Genomic DNA, 21,582 nt, shown 5'->3' on the forward strand with positions numbered 1-21,582 from the left:
AGTAAAAGCCTTCCACATTCCCATATTAATATATACCTTAAGTGCGGCGATAATTCCAAGCCACACTGCACCTGTGGCATGAGGGGAAATCCTGTTAAGGACTGCTCGGCCGGTTCCTGCCCAAAAAAAATCTATTAGTTTTAGTAGCAATCTAAGTATCCCGTTCTCTTCAAAAAGGAAAAACACAGAAACACAGACGGCCTGGTTTTAGCCTGTGGCGCTGTTGGTGGGCCACAATCCGCCCACCAAGACAATTTTAATCCCCACACCTCCAGCCTCTACCGCGGAAAAACTAGGACAGTCATTTCCTCGTCCTCACCTGTAGTTTCCAGATGAGAGCTTCTGATATGCGACCTCTCCTCCTCAAGCCAGACTCCAAATTCGAGTGCCGGCATGTATCCGAATATCCCGCAATGTTTTCCTAAGGGATTACGTTATCGTGTCAGGTCACGTGATCGCGTCCTAGCGTTCTTCATATTAGAGTGGGCACCTTTGTTAATTCGTAACAGTATTCAGTACATCAGCAAAACCCCCTACGGGTTGAGCTACGGTGCAATATTTTTAAAATTGAGATTTCGTATTTATTCTATTTGGGTAAAATAATAAGACAATAGCGCGTATCTTACTGACGTAATTTGTATTTTTTTTCAACAGATTTTATTGTCTGAACACACATTATGCGAAGCTCTGACATCCAGAGTCTACTGCCATCATCAATAAATCAGCAATGTCTTCAGCAATTTTCCCAAACCAACGTAACCCCCCCCATGCCCCACCCCCCATGCGCTGCTGCCAATCCCAATATGCAAGATATTGTCCACATACAAAGCACGCTATGTCCATCAAAACACAGTACAACGTGTGCCAAAGTCCAGTTTATCGGAGTGTCGGGAGGGTGGCCCCCTCAGGCGGAGGGTCCAGATCCAAGCCCCTGTAGTCGGCCCATCTCTTCCAGATTTTTTAATGCTTTCGAGGACACCCCCGGGCTATAAATATAGGCTGTTCTAGCCCCATGCAATAGTCCATGCCATTCTTCCAAGCAGCCAATTGCGGGGCTTGGGGCGCCTTCCAAGCTTTGGCTATGTCACGTTTCGCTAGCGTAAGGCCCAGGAGTAATAGGTGGCGTTTGCACCTGTTGCCTCCAACCCCATCCATGACATGCAACAGAGCTAGTTTAGGATCCCTGTGAAGCACCCAGGCCAATACCTCAGATAAGCATCTAAACACCCCAACCCAGAATCTCTGCAGCGCTGAGCACTCCCACGTTGTGTGCAGCAGTGTACCCACTTCCGACCCACACCAAAGACATTCAGGGGAACAAACCATACCTGCCCTCCACAAACGCTGTCGGGTGAAATAAGTGCGGTGTATGTACCTAAATTTTATCAGTCGTAGGCGAGTGGAGATTGCCGCTCCCCTGGGGCTCCCCAGAGCTTCGGCACAGTCCTCTTCTTCGAAGTCCCCCACATCCTGTTCCCACGCAGCTTTGAGTCTGTTCAGATCAGATGAACAATGACGAATGAGTGTCTGGTATATGCGGGAGAGTTCGAGGCATGTGGGCTGCTAAATTCATATCTGTGCATAGATCGCCGCCTAGTGTTGGGTCCGGATGATTGCACATTGTTGTCCTGGAAGAGTCTTTGAAGTATCACGAGATAGGTGGCTCCTCCCCTGGACTACAGTGCGCATGGGCATCCTCTCCATCCTCAGATTGTTTTTTCCGCCATTGGGTTCGGATGTTACTATCTTAGCTCAAGTTAGGAAAACTTTCTACAAAGCCAAAAGGCTTTAGACTGCGTCGGTATCGTTTCGTTCGGTACCAGTAACTTGTTCGAGAGGACATCGAGGACTCAGACGGTTTCTTTCCACGCTTGACCCGATCTTCGATCTGAAATGGAAAGAAGCCCGTTCAAGAGGTGTCTGCTTTGCAATGCAAAATACCCGCACATCGATGTCCACCCGGTGTGCAACAAGTGCCTGTCCCTGGATCACAACGAGGCCAACTGTATGGCCTGTGCCCGGTTCAGGCGCGGCTCAATTGGAGTCGAAGAAGTCAGCGCCTGTTCCCGAAAATATCTTCGGGACCGAAGACGAGGAGGTCGTTTATCTAGAAGACCAAGACTACCGCTCCGACCCGGCTTCGGGACATGACTCGGAGTACGACGCCGAAGACGAGGAGGTGCAAGAAGAAGACTAAAACGTCGTCGAAAAGGTAGGAGACGACGCAATGGCCCTTGCGTCCGTAGAAGATAGCTCATGCGAAGAGCTAGGCCCAACCGGCTATACGGGGGCCGAAGATGACGCACTCAATAAGGCTCAGGTCGAGGGACCGCCACTAGGCCTTACCCGAGATCTACAGTCTCGTTCTACAGCCCCGCAAAAAGGCCCGGCTTCGAACAGTACTAAAGAGCCATCGGTTTCAAAACCGCCATTGGTCGATCCAAAGAAATCGAAACCAGCAATGCCAAAACCGAAACCAAAAGTGCAACTAACTCTGGTCGGCTCCAAGGCCTCCACCCCCTCGGAGCCGAAGAAATAGAAAATGGCCGTCGATGCTGAAAAGCTCAAAAGGGTCATCGAACCGATGGTTGGGGCACCGAAGACCAAGGTCAAGGCTGTCAAACCACCAAGACCGACGCCAAAGGGAGTCTACACACACAAAAGACTCGAACCGAAAGACGGGATCGATCCTCGGTCGAGGCCTGCGGACAAGACAAAGACTGGCTCCAAGGACCCTGTTGAGTCGACGCGGCCCAGCCCATTCATAGCCAAGGAAGTGTGGGTGTCACTCCAACGTATCAAGGACAAGGCTACAGCCGTCGGGCCGAAGAAGGCCCTGACGCCAAAGCTGGTCAAACACGTTCAGACTGCGTCAACGCCGATCAAATTCGGGTTGCCACCCTCAGTGCCTCCGAAGATGTTCGAGCTAAAACAAGGTATCGGCGCCAGTAAGAAAGTGTCGACGGAATTGGAGGCTACAGAGGAGCCTGAAGAACAGGAGTCAAGACAATTCATCGACTCGGAAACTGGTAGACTCTCCATATATAAGAGGAAAATCGTACCAGAATCACCCATGGAGTCATATAAGATTCCCTTGAAGAGGGTTTCCACGACGTCACCAGCTCTTGTGGAACCCCTTCATTACTATGGACAAGAACCACCAAATGAGTCCCCAACATACTCTGATGTGGCTGCAGGGGATGACGAACATGAAGATGGCCTTTATCATGTAGACACTGATCCTGATGATCAAAACCAGCCATGGGCAGACCCAGCTGACCCAAGGGATCCGCAGACTGTCCCTGACACTCATGTGTACAATGTGAAAACGTCTCCTACTGAGGACACAACTGCCTCTAACGCCCTTATTGAAAGGGCAGCCAGTAATCATGACGTCTAACTTCATGCTGACCCTGTGGAAGAAGATTTTCTGGTCGACACCTTTTCCACTTCGGAAAGAACAGTCAAGACCCTGCCCATGCTAAAAGGGGTCCTTAAGCATGCTAATGACATTTTTAAGGACACCACTAGAGTTAGGGTGTTAAACCCAAGGATTGAAAAGAAATATAAACCAGCACCTGCTGACCTTGCTTATATAAGGGGACAGTTGCCTTTGGACTCATTAGTTGTTTCTAATGCACGTAAGAGAGCAAACTCCCAGACTACAGGTGATGCTCCTCCTCCTGACAAAGAGTCAAAAGTTCTGGAAACTTCAGGGAAAAGGGTGGCTGCGCAGACTGCTAACATCTGGCGCATTGGCAACACTCAGGCACTCTTAGCCAGATATGTGGAGAAGTGTGGCTCACTGGTTAGAGCAGGCAGACCCTGAAGCAGAGGTCAGACCCGGGACCAGGGTTCAATTCCCGACGCGGCAGGGTCTTGAGCTCAAATGTCCATGGACTCGATAATTCTCGCTTCGGTGCCTGACCTAATCATGGGTTCACACTCTGCAACTCTGGGCATTAAGCTTGCTTAATCTCCACAACGGCCCCCGCGGCGGGATGCCTGGCTTTCACCTTGGGGATGCCCTGTAGGGGCTATCTCACAGGGAAAAGCCAGGACGGGTTCCCAAGGCAAGCGCGGAGATACCCCTTCGGGGGTTGATTCAGGCGCTATATAAGAAACATAATAATAATAATGACAGATCCCATTATGATACCCTTGAGACTCTGTTGCAACACCTACCAGATCAGTACAAGGAGGGTGCAGAACTACTAATCCAGGAAGGGAAGCTTATAACAAATGCTTCCATCAAGTGCGCGCTAGACACAGCTGACACTGCAACCAGGGCTATCAACACTAGCGTTATGTTAAGGAGACACGCCTGGTTGAGACTCTCAGGGTTCAAACCTGAAATACAAACCTCTATCCTCAATCAGCCAGTTAACCCGGACTTCTTATTTGGACCTGAGGTTGACACCACCCTTGAAAAAATTAAAAAAGATACAGAGACTGCAAAGTCTAAGGGGGCTCTGCAGTCACAGCAGTTTCGGGGTGGCTCCTTTCGTCGCTCCAATACTAGGGGCCCCTCAAGAGGCCAGTCCACACAGCAGACACAGTACAATAAAGTAGGTACACAATCCACCTACAATAAAAACAACCGGGGTGGATATCGTCGAAACAACGTCGAAGGCAGAGGAAACCGCTCCAGATCCTCTGCCAATAACAAACAGTGACGCCCTGTCACTGCCCCCCGACCATATAACACCTGTCGGGGGGGGGAGACTACAACAGTTCCTGCCCGTCTGGAAATCCATCACCACAGACAGGTGGGTGAGAGACATTGTCCAGTACGGTTATTGTCTGGAATTAACATCCACTCCACCCAACATCCCACCAAACACCGTCCTATGCCCGCAGAGCACTTACTCTTATTGCAGCAGGAGGTCGTCAGCATGCTGCAAAAAGGGGCCATAGAGCTCGTGCCTGTAGAAGACCAAGGCTCAGGGGTGTACTCTCTGTACTTCTTAGTACCCAAAAAGGACGGGTCTTTCAGACCTATTCTAGACCTCAGGCCTCTAAACAGTTACATTCTGTCAGAGCATTTTCATATGCTCACCTTACAACAGGTTCTGCCGTTACTCAGTCAGGGAGACTTCCTCGCAACGCTGGATCTAAAAGATGCGTATTTCCACATACCCATACACCCATCACACAGACAGTATCTCAGGCTCACTATTCAAAACCAATATTATCAGTTCAAAGTCCTCCCTTTCGGAGTAACGACGGCACCCAGGGTGTTCACAAAGTGCCTGGCAACAGTAGCAGCACACCTAAGAAGACAGCACATACATGTCTACCCTTACCTGGACGACTGGCTTGTTCAAGCAAAGATGGCCCAGCAGTGTGCCAGCCACATGTCTCACACCATTCATCTTCTTCACAGTCTGGGATTCTCGCTGAATTTTCCAAAGTCACATCTTCAGCCCGCCCACGTGCGACAGTACCTGGGCGTGACAAACACTCTGGCAGCCAAAGCTCAGCCAAATTCAGCGAGAATACACAGCATGCAGTTGCTGATAAAAAAATTTAGACCCCAACACTCGCTTCCAGCACGAGTGTTCATGCAGTTGATAGGCATGATGGCCTCCTGCATCTTCATAGTCCCGCACGCGAGACTACACATGCGTCCGCTTCAGGAGTGCTTGGCACGTCAGTGGAATCGGGCTCAAGGACAGTTAAAAGACCTAGTGTTGGTGAGCGGTCGGGCATTCAACTCTCTGCATTGGTGGAACCCACAAAACCTTTGCAAGGGCCGACCGTTCCAAGAGCCTGTGCCACAGATTATACTGACGACGGACGCATCTCTCCAAGGATGGGGAGCTCCTGTACTCCATTACACAGTGCAGGGACTATGGACGACACAGCAGAAGAAGATGCACATCAACCTTCTGGAACTGATGGCAATCTGCATGGCGATGAAAGCATTCAAAGTACACTTGTGCAACAAGGTCGTGTTGATCCGGACGGACAACATGACTGCCATGTACTACATACAGAAGCAGGGAGGAACACACTCTCCACAGTTGTCTCATCTGGCTCAGAGCGTGTGGAAGTTGGCCATACAAAGGAACATCTTCCTCATGGCGGAACACCTCCCGGGCAAGGACAACCAGATGGCGGATCTGCTCAGCAGACACAGCCACCAGATGCACGAGTGGGAGATACACCCATCAGTACTCCAACCGTACTTTCAGCAGTGAGGTCATCCAGAGATGGACCTGTTCGCCACAAGGGAAAACGCAAAATGCCAAAGTTTCGCAAGCAGGTTCCCACATCCACAGTCGCAGGGCAATGCGATATGGATGAACTGGTCTGGCAAATTTGCGTAAGCTTTTCCCCCCAGCACCTTTAATACCGCTGGTGGCACGCAAACTGAAGCAACACTCGATGACACTCATCCTGGTTGCTCCAATGTGGGCACGCCAACCAGGGTACACCACGTTTCTGGACCTATCCGTGGTACCGCATCAAAGGCTACACCTCACACCCAGGCTTTTGACGCAGAGCCATGGAGACATTCAGCATCCAGATCCGCAACAGCTCAACCTGGCGATCTGGCTCCTGAAGTCTTAGAATTTGGCTACCTCAACTTGCCGCCAGAATGTATGAATATCATCAAGGAGGCAAGACGGCCCACAACCAGAGCTTGCTATGCGGCTAAATGGAAGAGGTTTGTCATATATTGTAACAACAATGACATTAACCCGCTGGATGCATCTATTCAAAACATTATCTGTTATTTGCTGCACTTATACAGGTGTAATCTGGCGTACAGTTCCATTCGGATACATTTATCCGCAATAGCAGCTTATCTTCAAAACAGGCAGCACCTCTCGCTATTCCGAGTGCCTGCCATTAAGGCTTTTCTAGAAGGACTCAAAAGAGTGATCCCTCCCAGACACCCGCCTTCACCGGTCTGGAACCTCAATCTGGTCCTCACCAGACTGATGGGACCACCTTTTGAACCTCTCCACTCTTGTGAGCTTCAGTTTCTAACCTGGAAAGTAGCTTTCCTAGTAGCCATTACCTCACTACGAAGAGTTAGTGAACTCCAGGCCTTAACCATTCAAGAGCCGTTCATACAGGTCCACGCAAATAGGGTTGTATTACGCACCAACCCTACATTCATGCCTAAGGTGATTTCGCAGTTCCAAATGAACCAGACCATAGAACTGCCAGTTTTCTTTCCTAATCCAGAAAATGTCGCTGAGAGATCCCTACACACATTAGATGTCAAGAGAGCTCTTATGTACTATATAGACAGAACGAAGGATTTCAGGAAAACAAAACAGCTTTTTGTTGCCTTTTCTCCACAGCACAAAGGCAACCCTATTTCCAAAGCAGGGATAGCCAGGTGGATCGTTAAGTGTATACAGATTTGCTATGCTAAGGCTAAACGCACACTAACCATTCCTCCAAGGGCACACTCCACACGTAATTTTGGAGCGTCCATGGCTTTCCTGGGCAATATTCCTTTACAAGAGATAAGTAAGGCAGCCACATGGTCCACCATACATACATTTACTAAACACTACTGCGTAGATGTGCATTCTAAACAGCAAGCAGCTGTAGGACAGGCTGTTCTAAAAACTCTTTCAGACTGCTGCAGCTGGCACGGGTGGCCGCCGCTAATAGGAGGGACTGCTATGTAATCTATGCACAGATATGAATTCAGCAGCCCACATGCCTCGAACCGAATATGCTACTTACCAGTATGCATCTGTTCTTGGCATGTAGGGCTGCTGACATTCATATCGCCCACCCTCCTCCCCGGCGCCTGTAGCAGCTGTAGCATTCAGAATTACTATGTAGCATGGACATCACTCACTGTATTCCACTCCATCTCTGCCACAATGGCGAAAAACAATCTGAGGATGGAGAGGATGCCCATGCGCACTGTAGTCCAGGGGAGGAGCCACCTATCTCGTGATACTTCGAAGACTCTTCCAGGACAGCAATGTGCAATCATCCGGACCCAACACTAGGCAGCGATCTATGCACAGATATTAATGTCAGCAGCCCTACATGCCAAGAACAGATGCATACTGGTAAGTAGTATATTCGTTTTCTTATCTGGCAATTCCCCCATAAACAGTTTGGCTTCTAGTGGATTAAACTCGGGGAGTTGCTCCAGACCAGTCAGGTAGGGTGCCAGAGCGTGTCGAAACTGGAGGTATTTTAAAAACTGGGTGCGAGCCATACCGAAGTAGTCTTGTAAATCCTGAAAAGATTTAAGGGAGCAGCCCGACATTACATCACCTAAAGTAGAGATGCCTATAGCGTCCCACCCCCTAAAGCCCAACAACGTATCCATTTGGGGCAAACGGCCATTTCGCCAGAGGGGGTTTTCCTGAGTGAGCACATTCCACCTGCCCATTCTGCACAACGCCTGCCTCCATACACAAAAAACTACCTATGGGGCAGAGGGGAGGGATTTCCGAAGCGACGCAAAGTACAACAACATGTGCAAGGACACCGAGCCCATCAAAAACCGCTCGACAGCGTAGGCCGGGTCTCCCCTATCGCCGTACCACCAGTCGTTTAAAACCAATAGATGCGCTGCTTGGTAATAGGAAAGCACATCCAATGTGGCTAGCCCCCCGTATATGAAGACAAGAAACATGTCCGCAGCGCCACTCGCGCAATACCCCCCTCCCACAGAAACCCACTCGGTGCCGAATTGATTTGCTGGAACCAGCGGGGCGAAATGCTATGCGGGTGATTTTGCAGTTGGTACACCAGATGTGGAAGTGCCACCATCTTGAAAATGGCAGACCTGCCGTGTATAGTCAACTGCATCTTAGACCACACCTTCATGTCTTCGCGCGTGCGATCCCAAACCGGGTTAAGGTTGCGATCACGGGAGACTGCTGCTTCCTCAGATAGAAATATTCCTAGGTACCTCACCCCTCCCGTCGCCAACTGAAGGCCCGACGCCCACTCTCCCACACTTTGTCTAGCGCCAAGCGTCCAGAGCGTGGACTTGCCTGGGTTCATGTAGAGGCCAGAAGTTTCACCAAAAATGTGTAGGGTGCGCAACAGCCGCGGCTCGGAGCGGTCCAAGTCAATGAGGAAAAATAAAACATCGTCCGCGTATAGCGCAATTTTATCAGTTAGGCCCACTGACCACCGAAAGACTAAGTTGGGAGTCAATGCGCACGCAAGCAGCGAGAGGCTCCATGGCGAGCGCAAACAGGGGGAGAGGGGACAGCCCTGCTGCGTCCCTCGCCGAACCGGAAATGAACGAGAAATTGCGCCCCCAACGCGCACCGAAGCCGTGAGGTCAGTGTATAACAACTGAATGTACGCCAGGAAGCGCAGGCCGAAGTTGAGGCGTCGCAATAGGGCAAACAGATCTGTCCAGCTCAGGGAGTCAAAAGCCCGGTCCATATCTGCCAAAAACAGTGCCGCCTGCTCCCCCAAACACCTCCAAGCAGATATCGCAACCTGGGCACGCCTGATGTTATGACGAGTGGCCCGCTGGGGCATAAAACCGGCCTGGTCTGGGTGGACCATGTCTGTTATGTGGGGCTTGAGCCTAGTGGCCAAGGCCTTAGCCAAGATCTTGGCTTCCGTTTTTAGCAGTGAGATTGGGCGATAGGACGCATGACTCTCTGGAGGTCTCCTCGGCGTCAGAAAGACCACCACCTCGGCATGTCGCCAGTCCGGAGGAAGCACTCTGCCCTCGCGCGCCTCCTCCACGACCGGACGGAGACGCGGGCCCAGCTGTACAGCTGATGTAATTTATTTTTAATACTTTAAGTGTAGAAATGCTCAAAACCGCTACATAAAGGGGGGTTGTTTACAATATGAAGGGCTCACTATAAGGGTGTAACTTCAGTAAGTTATCACAACATTATTCGTTTTATTGGGGTCTCAAATTAATTCAGCGGCCATCTTTGATCGGGTCCATACCATATCAGAGTATAGACCGAAACCGGGGTAAAAAGCAGTGCTGCGCGAGCGTGATGTAACCTGGTTGTGCTCTCCTACATTTTATATTCTCACTATATTTAGTATATCGATATTAGATAATTATTTGATCTTTACATCGGTATTGGGAAAATTCCTAATCCTACCTATCTTGTACATGCCCATGGGGTCATTTCATATTGTGTTGATTGGAACTAAACTCCCATTCGGCTTATCACTGCCAAAAGGTGTTCTACATTTCGTATAAGTGGATCAGAATTCTGGCCCCATTAATGCCTTGAGATTTTTGTCCTTCAGACCAAGTTTGAAGTGGATTTTGTTAATCTTGACTGAATAAAACACTCAGCTAGTTTGGTACAGAGAGCCTGGGAACTTAGACAGCAAACTACGAGGATGATAAAAATATACTATTGATTTTAAATGGGCCACCGGGTCCATTAGATGTAATTTGTAATTGTCCCATTATGAAGACGTTTTCGCTGTCTTCAAGGTGACCTTACTTAGTCTTCAAGATATTTTTTTATTAGTCTTCAATATGTTTCATGGATAATGGTTCCTGTGGACCTTTACTAAGCCTGGTTTGTCTTACACTTAATACATTCTTGAAACAATTCATGTTGGATGCTGATTATACTACAATGTCCTTGAACCAAAGATACTAGCCATGGCGGTGCTCCTTTAACTCCAGAGATGTCCTGACTGTAGCCATAAATTCTGTTCTGTGATAGTTTTTCTATATCCGTGGCAAATCAAATTTCGCTATGTACTGTGTAGGCATTAAATTGTCGGTTTTATGCAGGATTTACTAGGCATTTCCTCCGTTTTAGCACAAAAAAAAATTGATCGAATCCAATGAATAAAAAAAGACCTTTTCCACCAAAGGTATATTTACATTGTTTTGTCAGTGAAATGTCTTGTGGAATCCATGATATATATTCACCCCCAGATATGCCTGATTACACATGGGCTGGTGGGAGGAGCTGGTCCTCAACGTAACACACAATACAACAATGGACAAAAATGTAAGAGCATTTCTCAGATATATTGATGATATTTTCATGGTTTGGGATGGTCCAATCAATGAAGCCCATGAGTTTGTCTATAGTATCAACAACAATGACATTAATTTGAGCTTTACAGCAATGATTAATAATCACACTATTAATTTTTTAGATGTGGAGGTTTTCGTTAAAAACAATGAGCTAGAAATAAAACTTTTCAGAAAGACAACAGCAGGAAACTCAGTGCTTCACTCGACGAGTTTCCATCCAAGACACTTGGTTAATAGTATATCCTACGGAAAAATGTTGAGAATGATACGCATTTACAGTAATTCAATCGATTTACAAAAGGCACAATTGGAGAACAAAAATAGATTCTTAGCTAGGGGTTGCAACAAAAAAACAGTAGATGCAGCTATAGCAAAAACCATGAAGTTATAGGTGGAGACTCTTAAAACCTGAGTCAGGTAACTTGGGAAAAGAAAGCACAACAATTGCGTTTAATCACTACAATGTTGAGGGAATTGGAAAGTGAGGATTGTGTAAGAATGTTGGATAGCTTATCAACGAAGGGATGAGTATTGCCGGGAGGGTTATATATGTTGTGAAGGCGAATGGGTTGGGAGCCGTGAATTTTGAGTTCAGCTTCAAGGTATTCAAGGGTGAAGTCATTAGTATTATTGACAAGGGAAGTTTGCAGTTCCTCTTTGAAGATGATTGCAACACCTCCGCCAATTCGGATGGGCTTGTCTTTCCTGAGAATAGAATAGCCCAGAGGGGCTAGGAGGTCCAGGATGCTTGTCGAGTGGTCTTTGAGCCAGGTTTCCGTTAGGAACGCAATGTCGATGGATTCACGAAGGATAGTTTCTGATATTTCAGTGGCATGTCGCACAGCGGACAGACAATTAACAAGCATGCAGTGAAGAGGTTTCGGGGGAGTTTTGGGGAGTGTAAGGGAGTGGATGGCTGTGAGTTGGGGAGGAGGCCTAGGTGAGCAAGGTGAGTGGGGAGTTCGGCTAGTCCCCAGTATGACAGGGATGCTGGAGGCCAGGGGAGGCTGGATGTTAGTGGGTGAGCGGTGAGGGTAGGATTTCCAGAGGTCGAGGATCTCCATGGGGGAGAGGGGGCAGGAGGTGCGGAGAGGTCTGTGTGTGTGGCAGTGTAGGATAAGGGAGAGGGGTAAAAGTGGAGGGCAAGGGGAGAGAGGGGGGAGTGTTTTGGGGGGAATTATGAAGTTGGGTGGTCAGCAATTGTAAGGCATTGTTGACTGTGGGCACGTCAGCAGAGGGGAGTATAGGATGAGAGAGAGGGGTAAACGAGGAGGGCAAAGGATGTGAGGGGGAAGGTTGTTAGCGGAATTGTGAAGCTGGATGATCGGCAATTGTAAGGTATTGCTGGACATGGGCGCATCGGTGGAGGGGAGTAAAGGATGAGGGAGAGGGGTTAAGGGGGAGGGCAAAGGATGAGAGGGGGAAGGTTATTAGCGGAGTTTTGAAGTTGGATGGTCAGTGATCTGAAGTGTAATTCAAAGGAGTTAAGGTGGGGAACGGCCGCTTGGATGAGGATGTTACTGGTTTTAAAAAATTTAGATATTGATTTCCCCAGGAAAGGTAGAAGAGGGAGAAGTGGATAGTTTATGGCCAAGGGGGATTTTGAGGGACTTCGTGACTGGGAGAGATTGTAGGAAAGTGCTTTTCCATTTAGAGGGGCGTTTGGAATAGAAAATGTAGTTGGTAATAATGGGGGCGGTCAATCTGTAATAGTTGTCCACGATGAGAGTTTCAGAGTTAAGGACGAGAAGGTTGTGTTTGAATTTCTTTCTTGCGTATTTCCAGAGAATGGGGGTGGCCGGTGTGGGGTAGAAAATGGACAAAGAGTTTGGGCCATGTTGGGATAGCTGAAGAGGAGGCATGGTAGGGGATAGTGGTAGGTTATGAACATAGGTGCATGTAAGGGGACATTGGGTGTTAAAGGCCTATCGGGGTCATGACGAGGAAATAACAAAGCTGGTCATATAAATAAACAAATTGAGGGGCGAAATTCAGGATAAGGCCACTGGGTGGCGCTTAAGGCTAGCAGGTCTGAAAGGAATAAGACTATAGCTGGACGTATAAAATAAGCATTGAGGGGCGAAGTTCAGGATAGGACCACTAGGTGGCGCTCAAGGCTAGCAGGTCTAAATAGGGCTGTATAGGGTCATTGTGGTTCAGGGGGAAAAAGATAAGCAGTCTGGACGTTTGTTGTTGGCTAAGCGTCCATCTTAAGGGGTCAGGAAGTAAAGATCATGGATTCCACGCCATTTTGTCTCTCATGAGGGACGTGTTATGGAAATGTCTCCATAGGTCAATGTCGCAATTCAACTCTATCAGATCACGTCGGCCCCACTGGGATCCCAAAGTTAGAGTCCAACATCGGTGATGGACAGGGCAAATAGACCAGTGAGGGGGTCGAGCGCAGTCTCCCAGCCAACGGCAGCTCCGCAATAAACCAGAAACTAGAAACTATCTCCGATCATTAGCTCATGCTTTATGGTCTGCAAAAGAAATGACGGAGGATGCAATTGCTTTCTCCTTAAACGCTGAAAAAGCGTTTGACCGCCTTGATTGGACTTACCTTTTTGCCACCATGACACGCTTTGGTCTAGGAGATCTATATGATAACTCCATGGCCCAGGTGAATTGTGGAGGTTTTCTTTCCGACTCCTTTCCAATTCGAAGAGGCACTCGTCAAGGCTGCCCACTATCCCCCCTTTTATTTTTATTAGTGATGGAACCCCTTGCCACACTTATTCACCCCTCATCACAGATTCGGGGTATACCTATTATGGGAGGAATATCGAACTTATAATTATATGCTTATGATATACTTCTCACACTTAAAGATCCCTTCCATTCCCTACCAACTTTACTTGACATTATCAATGAATTCTAAATCATTTCTGGTTATAAGGTGAATTGGGACAAAAGTGAAGCTCGTCCACTCTCTTCTGGTACCAAAAAAGCTTCAATTATGTATACACCTTCTGTTGGAAACCGTCTCAAATAAAATACCTAGGAATTTTGATTAATCTTGGACTTGAGGGAATGATTTCGGATAATATTTAAATTCTTATAGCACAAATGGAAACTGATTTTGCTGAATGGTCCCTTATGGGCTTCTCCATGTGTCGGAGAGTCCCGTTCCCCTCATTTCTTTATCTATCCATTCTTCCATTTCCTTATTCACTTTTACTCATCTACTCTCTCAAATATTTATTGACTTGTTTATTTATCCGTTTTATTTACCCATTATTCATCGATCTACTTTACCTAATTATTTAGCTTTTTTATACCTTTCATGAACTTCCATCAAACATATGTATACATATAATATTCTTCATATTATATACACAACATATTTTACTATTTTTAAATCATATTTATCCATCCCATTATTTACTTTGTCTAACTTTTTCCCATGATTCTATCTAGCCATAGTTAGATTTCCTAACATACAATGTCCACTATTCTCCTTTTCTCTTCTTTACTCTTACTCTTATTTCATTTCTCCTATTCCTGCCCCTTTCCTTTATTATATGCACGTTTTTTCTTCATATTATACTATATATGTTAAATAGCTGGACTTCTATGGGTCTACTATAATGTATTCTACTTTTATGAATGTATATAACTTTAATCTCTCAAAGAATTGCAACACAAAAAAGGTGAATGATGTCCATCAGCTTCTCGACAAAGGTGGTGCTGGTCTAATTGTTCAAGTAGACCTCTCAACTTCTTTTGACACGATTGACCAAGGCAAGTTGCTTCTGTCCCTAAAACACTACCTGGGATTTTGTGGAAATGTTTTTAACTGGGTCTTCTCTTTCATAACTGACAACTGGTGAAATCGCAGTGAACACTTCACAGACTCAACTACCTCAGACGTGAAATGTGGCATCCCAAAGGGTTTCATTCTCATGCCAGGTTTGTTCAACCTGTGCATGAAGCCCTTCAGCCTCATGCTAAAAGACTTAGGAATCACCATGCATTAATATACAGTAAATGTCACTGTCCAGTACTTGTAAAGCGCAAACAATTGCGCAAGGGTGTCAAGGCAATGAGGGCAGTTGGGAAGATTAAGCGAGCTATTACCCATAGTCAGATGGTGCTGGGCTGATCTGCCGTCGGGGATCGAACTGTGAGCCCCCTGGTACTGGAGTCAGCCGCCTTGGCCGCTGCGCCATTCCTCTTTCCTATGACATCCAGCTATGTCTGAATACCTGTACTCTGAAGGTCAAAGCCACCCTTAAACTCCCTAGAAAAAGTCCTCCTCTTACTTCATTGGAAACCAACTTCTTACTGCTGTCCAAACCCCAACAAAACAAAATCGACTTGCCAATTCTGCATTTGATAAAGCTAGACTGCTTCTCTCACACCTTCCGACTTTAATAAATCATTAGTATTTATTCAAGCCTCTCTCATAGCCCACGTACAAATACAATTGCTTAAGTCGCAGATTTTCCTCTCCGTAACCTGAAGAAAATATTGCACCTCATCTAAGCCGATGAACTAAAAACAGCTGTATCCACACTTATATGGAGATTGGATCTTGAGAATGCTGCACAAGCTGGGTTACCGGCTACATCCTTGGCTTTGCTCCAAGCGGTCTACATTCAGCTGCCAGACCCGCTCACTACGCAAAAAATATGACCACATCTCCCATTTTATTTAACCTTCTACTTGCTCACTGTCCCTGCAAGAATACAATTCAAATTCCGTAGCCTACTTCATTAGGGTACCCATAATGGAAGCCCTCTTACATTGCCGAAGTGCTCAATCTCTGGTGGCTCAAACTCGCTGCTACAGGAAACCCTGAAATATAGAACCCCTGCTGCCCAAAAACATTCAGTCTCATGAATAGCCTTTTCCTTGTGGAAGTCTGACTCTCCCCTCTTACATTAGAACTATAACCCCACTTGCTGCCTTCAGAACATAGCTCAAAGCCAGTTTTTCAAACAATTCCCAAACTGTCTTGTGGAGTTTCTCCCACTGATTATGTATGTTGCTAGTTACTCCATTTAACCTACTGTTATTGACTTGTTCTAGGTAAAGTACCTCAACTACGCTCGTTCCAGACCTACTATACAAATGTTAAAAATAAATATACTATACAAATGTTAAAAATAAAGCTATGATATGTATCCTAGCAAAACGTCCTATTTACACAAGTTTATTTTTACTCGTAGCCTCAGTTTGTCTTCAAACTGAACAAGCACTGGCAAATGACTGGATTTACTAATCCTTTTTTCCCCTCTTGAATTGCTGTGGTGCATGCAGACACAACAACAAGTTATGTCCTTATGATTTTTCTCAAAGTGATAAAATCAAAGATGTCCACGCTTGTGAGTACCCATATTTTCGCCATCTTGGAATTTATTTTTTGCTTTAAGAAAAATAATTGCAAGATTGCCGCAAGCATGGTGGCCATATTTGAATGATTTTTCTTCAAGGAAAATCATTCAAAGATGTCCAAGTACATGTGTGTGCATGCATACACAGTGCAAATCTTTATCCATTTCTTTTTATTTACTGTTCCTTGATGGCAGATATCTCTCTCCCTCACATTAATATTTGAAGGATGACCATCTGGTAAAGCTCTGCAGGTCGTGACCTCAAAATGCTTCGCCCCAAAGTACTCATCTTTGTCTTGGACCTTTCTTACTTGATTTTCCATATGATTAAAAGATACTGTAAATCTAGCCAACACATATATTTTATTTATTTAATGCAATCATATTGTCTTGTTTGTGCTCTCATTACGAGCTTTTGGCTTTAATAGAAAGATAGGTTGTTTTATTGTTTGACCCTGCCTCATTTGAGCTTTTATTAGGACTGATGTCAGCCAGCATTTCAAGTCAACTCAATACATCAAAGAAGCCACTTTATTCAATTATGATTTGACCATCTTAAAGTGAGCGAACATTTTGTTCAATTGTGGGCTGGTACAGCATCGAGGCAGGCTGTGTTTTGACCATAGTGTCAAAGTATGCTTGGATATTTAAATACGTATACCCACAAGCTCAGGCTTCTGGAGTTGCACCCTTTGAAGTACTTTGCTAACAGTTTCTTCTACATTGTTTAATGATAGATGTAAACTCATTCCAACAAACCACAAAATGGATTGATGATGTCAGAACGGAACGAGGAAGTGATGTCATCATCATGCTAGTGGGAAATAAAACGGATCTTGCTGATAAAAGGTACGTGGACAGTTACAAACTTTCAAATTGACGTGTTGAGGAAATGTTTTGTATTAGCTTGGAAAAGAATTGTGAAAATACTGCTTCCGTTGTTTGGTGGCTCCAGAGCCGTGTTGGACGTTTTGTGTTTGGCATTTGAGACAGCAATAGAGATTCCACAGTAACTGGTTCATTGTCCAAGTGCACTTTCCGCAGAATGATGGCATAGCCTGATGCTGAAATTTTCTATGTATATGATCTAAGAATTTAATTTGTGAGTCTTTAGTGTGCACAATAAGTATTAACTTGTGTTAATTGTGTGTCCAGTTGCAACAGAATGTTTTGTATGCTGTTGGGTTGCCATTCATATTGGTAAAGCTTTGACATCAGACTCACTATGCAACCCCCTGAGCTAGACACATGTACACTTAAAGGAACGTCCTGAAAACTTTTCTTAGGGAATACAACCAGTGTATTCTTTTTTTAACTATGCCTAAAAATAATTTTACATCTAGTAGAGCTGTAATGTCTTTATTCTGATTGGCATGTCTTTTGCCCCAAGGCAAGTGTCCATCGAAGAGGGCGAAAGGAAATCCAAAGAGCTGAATGTAATGTTTATTGAAACGAGTGCAAAAGCGGGCTACAATGTGAAACAGGTAAGTGACTCCCAGGAGGAGAGCAGTGATTCTCCCCCTTTTTGTTTTTACTGATTCTTTCAGTTCAACAGTGCACTTGCACCACTCAGTGTATTGTATCTCTTAGAGACGCCTGGAAGCCATTTTGTGTAGTAATGCCTTGATTTTAAAGATATTTCTAAGTTTCTAGATGCTCATTTGAGAGTGTCCAGGAAAGCCCCTTTGAACCGTGTAAATCTAAGTAAGGAAAAGGGCACAGTAAATGTGTACATTAAAAATCTAGTTGTACTTGTTAACTGATTGCATATCTTGGATATCGAGTCTTTAAGCAGTAGTGTAGCATCATGTTAGAAGGACAAATTCTTAGTATAATTTTATATTTATCTGAAGTCTACATATCAAGACTGATAAAGGATCAAAGATTATAATTTTATATTTATCTGAAGTCTACATATCAAGACTGATAAAGGATCAAAGATGATTTGTAAAACTTTTTTTATGAGATTCGGATTGACGTACCTCTTTCAAATTTCTACTTTCCTACGTTAGTTCACTTTAAATTTATGTTGCAAATGGTTAGCGTAGTAAACTCCTGTGCTTAATTTGTTATTGGTGAGGCTTGTGATGTTCGATGCAAACACTTACATGGTTATCTGAATTAGTGTTGTATTTCTTCATACTCTGCCAGCTTAGCTTTCAACATCAAACATGCATATACAACCAAAATATAGCACCCTCATCCTCCCCTGCCCACCAAACCATCCCATGTTTAATGCTTTTAAGCAGCAACCTGGCACCTCAAGTGCTATAAAAAGGAACTTAAATATATAGATGTTAGGTAAATGTTTTACAGTAAATAAAACAGTGAAAACAACTATGAAGACAACTATGAGCTCGACAGCACAGAAGGTATGACAGAAACTAACCTAATGCAAGTTAGTCATAGCTGAAAGAATGCTGGATTTGAAATTAAATTAAATCTTCTGGTAAACAAAAAAAAATTTTTATGTTTGGGGTCACATAACTCGAGAATTAAAAAAATACTTGAATTTGATAATATACCGTGAGCATTGTTTTTATACAGTAGGTGCCAGGTTCAGAAAGCTTTTTTCCATGAGTTAGTTTTTCGAACTCCTGCAAGTGCAAGAATAAGTCTAATGTAAGTCACACCTACTACAATAATTTATTTTTATGTAAGGCCTTAGTAACACCATGTTTGACAGCAGTAGTTTTCAGTATTTTAACTCTGGTAACATGGTATAAATAAACTCTGTTAAGAAAGAAGTGCAGTACAAAGTGAATAATTAATCTGATCTTAAATGTTTCATAAGTGATAAAGCTAGTGTCATTGAAATTAAAAAGGGCGTCCAACATAGTGCAAAAAACTGGTCTTAAAAAATAAGGAAACCGTCCGTTTAGTTTTCTTCGGAACCAAATTACAGATTATAATCATTTTGAACTGAAAGGTTTTCATAGATAAAAGCTTGGTCATCGCCTTGCTAGGTATTCTTTATAAGCAGTATTGCAAGAATGTCCTAGTTGCATGAAGTTCTAGTGATTTGAACCTAAACTCAAGCAGTGGGGCTCTCATACTTTGTCTATAGCTAATAAAAGGATTCTGAAACTGCCCTAACTATAGATGATATAAGAGTTTTGCATTCTTGTCTAGGTCAGACTAATCAATGTGATAGCATTTAATTAATGGTATGCATAGGTGAGACGCCTATGTGAGCTGCACATTCTCTTCCTCCATGTTTCCCATTCTTAATTTGATCTGTTATAAATCAAAGCTTTGGCGATATTTTGATACATTTTAATCATTTTGTTATGGATTTCATTTCATGTTCTAGCGTTACTCTTAAGTAAAAATGGAGAACATTTTCTTGTTACATGTTAATTGGAGAAAAGTTCATGTTAATAAAGTCTTCAGTCTGCTGTGCATATTGCTAGTCTGTTTCTGTGTTAGAAAAACATGGTAGAAACTCGCACTTTAATGTGCAGTAGAAAAGTTAGATTCGCTATAAAAACCTTCCCCTGGCACTGTAACCCTTTGTACAAAATATGCTACAATTTTTTGTTTTCAAATAATAGAATCTGGAAACTTCTTTTTTGTTTGTTTTTACATTTGGATGTAGTGTCATTCAAGTACCAGTGGATGGACACTATTGAAGAATATTACTTCATCAAATCAGTCCTTGAGTAAAAATTAGCTGTTGAACACTTCATACAAATCCCTTACATTCCACCCAAATATCCTTGCACTGCAAAGGGGTGCATGCATTACATCCATTCACTGCATTGGTGTACTAATTAACTCACTTTATGTAAATGTCTCTCGTCCTGGTGTATAGATCGGCACTTATTTCCCTCCCTTCTTTCCTGTGACCCATTATGTCTCCTTTGACTGCCAGACCTACCCCTAGCCGAACGTTGCTTGATCCCTCCTCCTTGTGATTGTGGTATCTGTTTTGTACCAAGCTATTTTTCTACGGTTTACGGATGCCAAAATCCTTGGAGCTTGCTATTCTTGGATATACACATATTTTTCACGAAGACACTTCAAAGGTACTTCACTGTTACAGGTCCAGAGCTATTAGATGGTAAAGGTCACATTCTTAACAGTAGGCACATCAAGTTAGCAATTACAACCCAAATGTGTAATCTTAAATACATAGAATAATGAGCAATGTGTTCAGTGGAGAATGAGGCCTGCATGCCCTTCCATCATCATCATCATCCTCCTCCCCCTCTAGTTTAAGATCATTTCTAAATCCAGGAACATCTTTTTTCACACTTACATGGCTGATTCTCTGGATGAATCTGCATAAAGTGTCTCTACATTCAGTATCTGTGACTGTTACAGATGTGGCTTTTCTGCTGTTCCCTAATCCTTTTGAGCCCTTGGTGATTGGTTACACGTTCAGACTGTGCTACCCAGCCAACCCTCTTTTGGGCTGTCTTTACAGCGTAATTCTTTATTCCCTTGCATATGATCCATCCCCTGTGCTTATGTGTTATGCTCTCTCCCTTCGGACTGTACGCTATGCATTCTTCCTTCTCGGTAGGTATTATTCTCTCTCCCCTCTGCATTGTAGGCTTATCCCCCTCACTGTTGTGGTGTGGACCTCTACATCGTGCTTTCCCCCACTGCTCTTCTTCCTGCCAAGATATCCATTTGCATTCTTCCTCTCAATAACTCGTATACCATTCACTTTTTCTCCATCCTGAATCTATCCCCTTCTCTCACACAGTCCCATTTATTTCTCCCTAAACACACGTCCCACCCCTCTCTCCTACTCTCACTCAAAACCCCTTCATCACTCACTTTATGTAAGTAGGTTAGAAAGGACTGTGAAAAACGGATCTCTTCTGCATTCATTATAAACAGGATGTTTGTATTCTCACTGTTAAATATTTGCTGCAATGTCTAACATGCCGCTTTGTTTGTTAGCTTTTCCGACGTGTAGCAGCTGCTTTGCCTGGAATGGAAAGCTCACAAGATAAACGAGAAGACAGTATCCTTTCATTGTTACCTAGCATGGAAATACTTCATTTCTGGATTGACATTCCTAGAAAAAAAATCTATAGTTACATCAAGCTGCATATGGCTGTGGTTATGATTGCTACTATTCAGCTAAAAGTGGTGAATGTTCATTTTCAATAAGTAAAGATGCTAAAATGCCATACTTTTTGTTGTTGGTGCTGACCTTTCAGGGGTAAAAAAGGGTGTTAAATGTTTTTTTCAAAAAAATAAAAAATAAATGGTTAAATGTCTATAAAAAAAAGTAGATAA

At 44.4% G+C, this 21,582-nt stretch overlaps 1 protein-coding gene across 2 annotated transcripts in view; it reads left to right on the forward strand.

Annotated features, from left to right (window-relative positions):
- Positions 1-21,582, forward strand: part of RAB6A (RAB6A, member RAS oncogene family) — a 316,180-nt gene that overhangs the window by 261,138 nt on the left and 33,460 nt on the right. For both annotated transcript variants that reach the window (XM_086933838.1, XM_086933839.1), the window contains exons 5-7: positions 17,064-17,175; positions 17,717-17,810; positions 21,241-21,304. In XM_086933838.1, the coding sequence (XP_086789964.1) occupies positions 17,064-17,175; positions 17,717-17,810; positions 21,241-21,304 (270 nt within the window). The remainder of the gene's footprint in view (positions 1-17,063; positions 17,176-17,716; positions 17,811-21,240; positions 21,305-21,582) is intronic.

Source organism: Lissotriton vulgaris, chromosome 8 (genome assembly GCF_964263255.1).
Source record: "Lissotriton vulgaris chromosome 8, aLisVul1.2, whole genome shotgun sequence".
Classification (NCBI taxonomy): Eukaryota; Metazoa; Chordata; class Amphibia; order Caudata; family Salamandridae; genus Lissotriton; species Lissotriton vulgaris.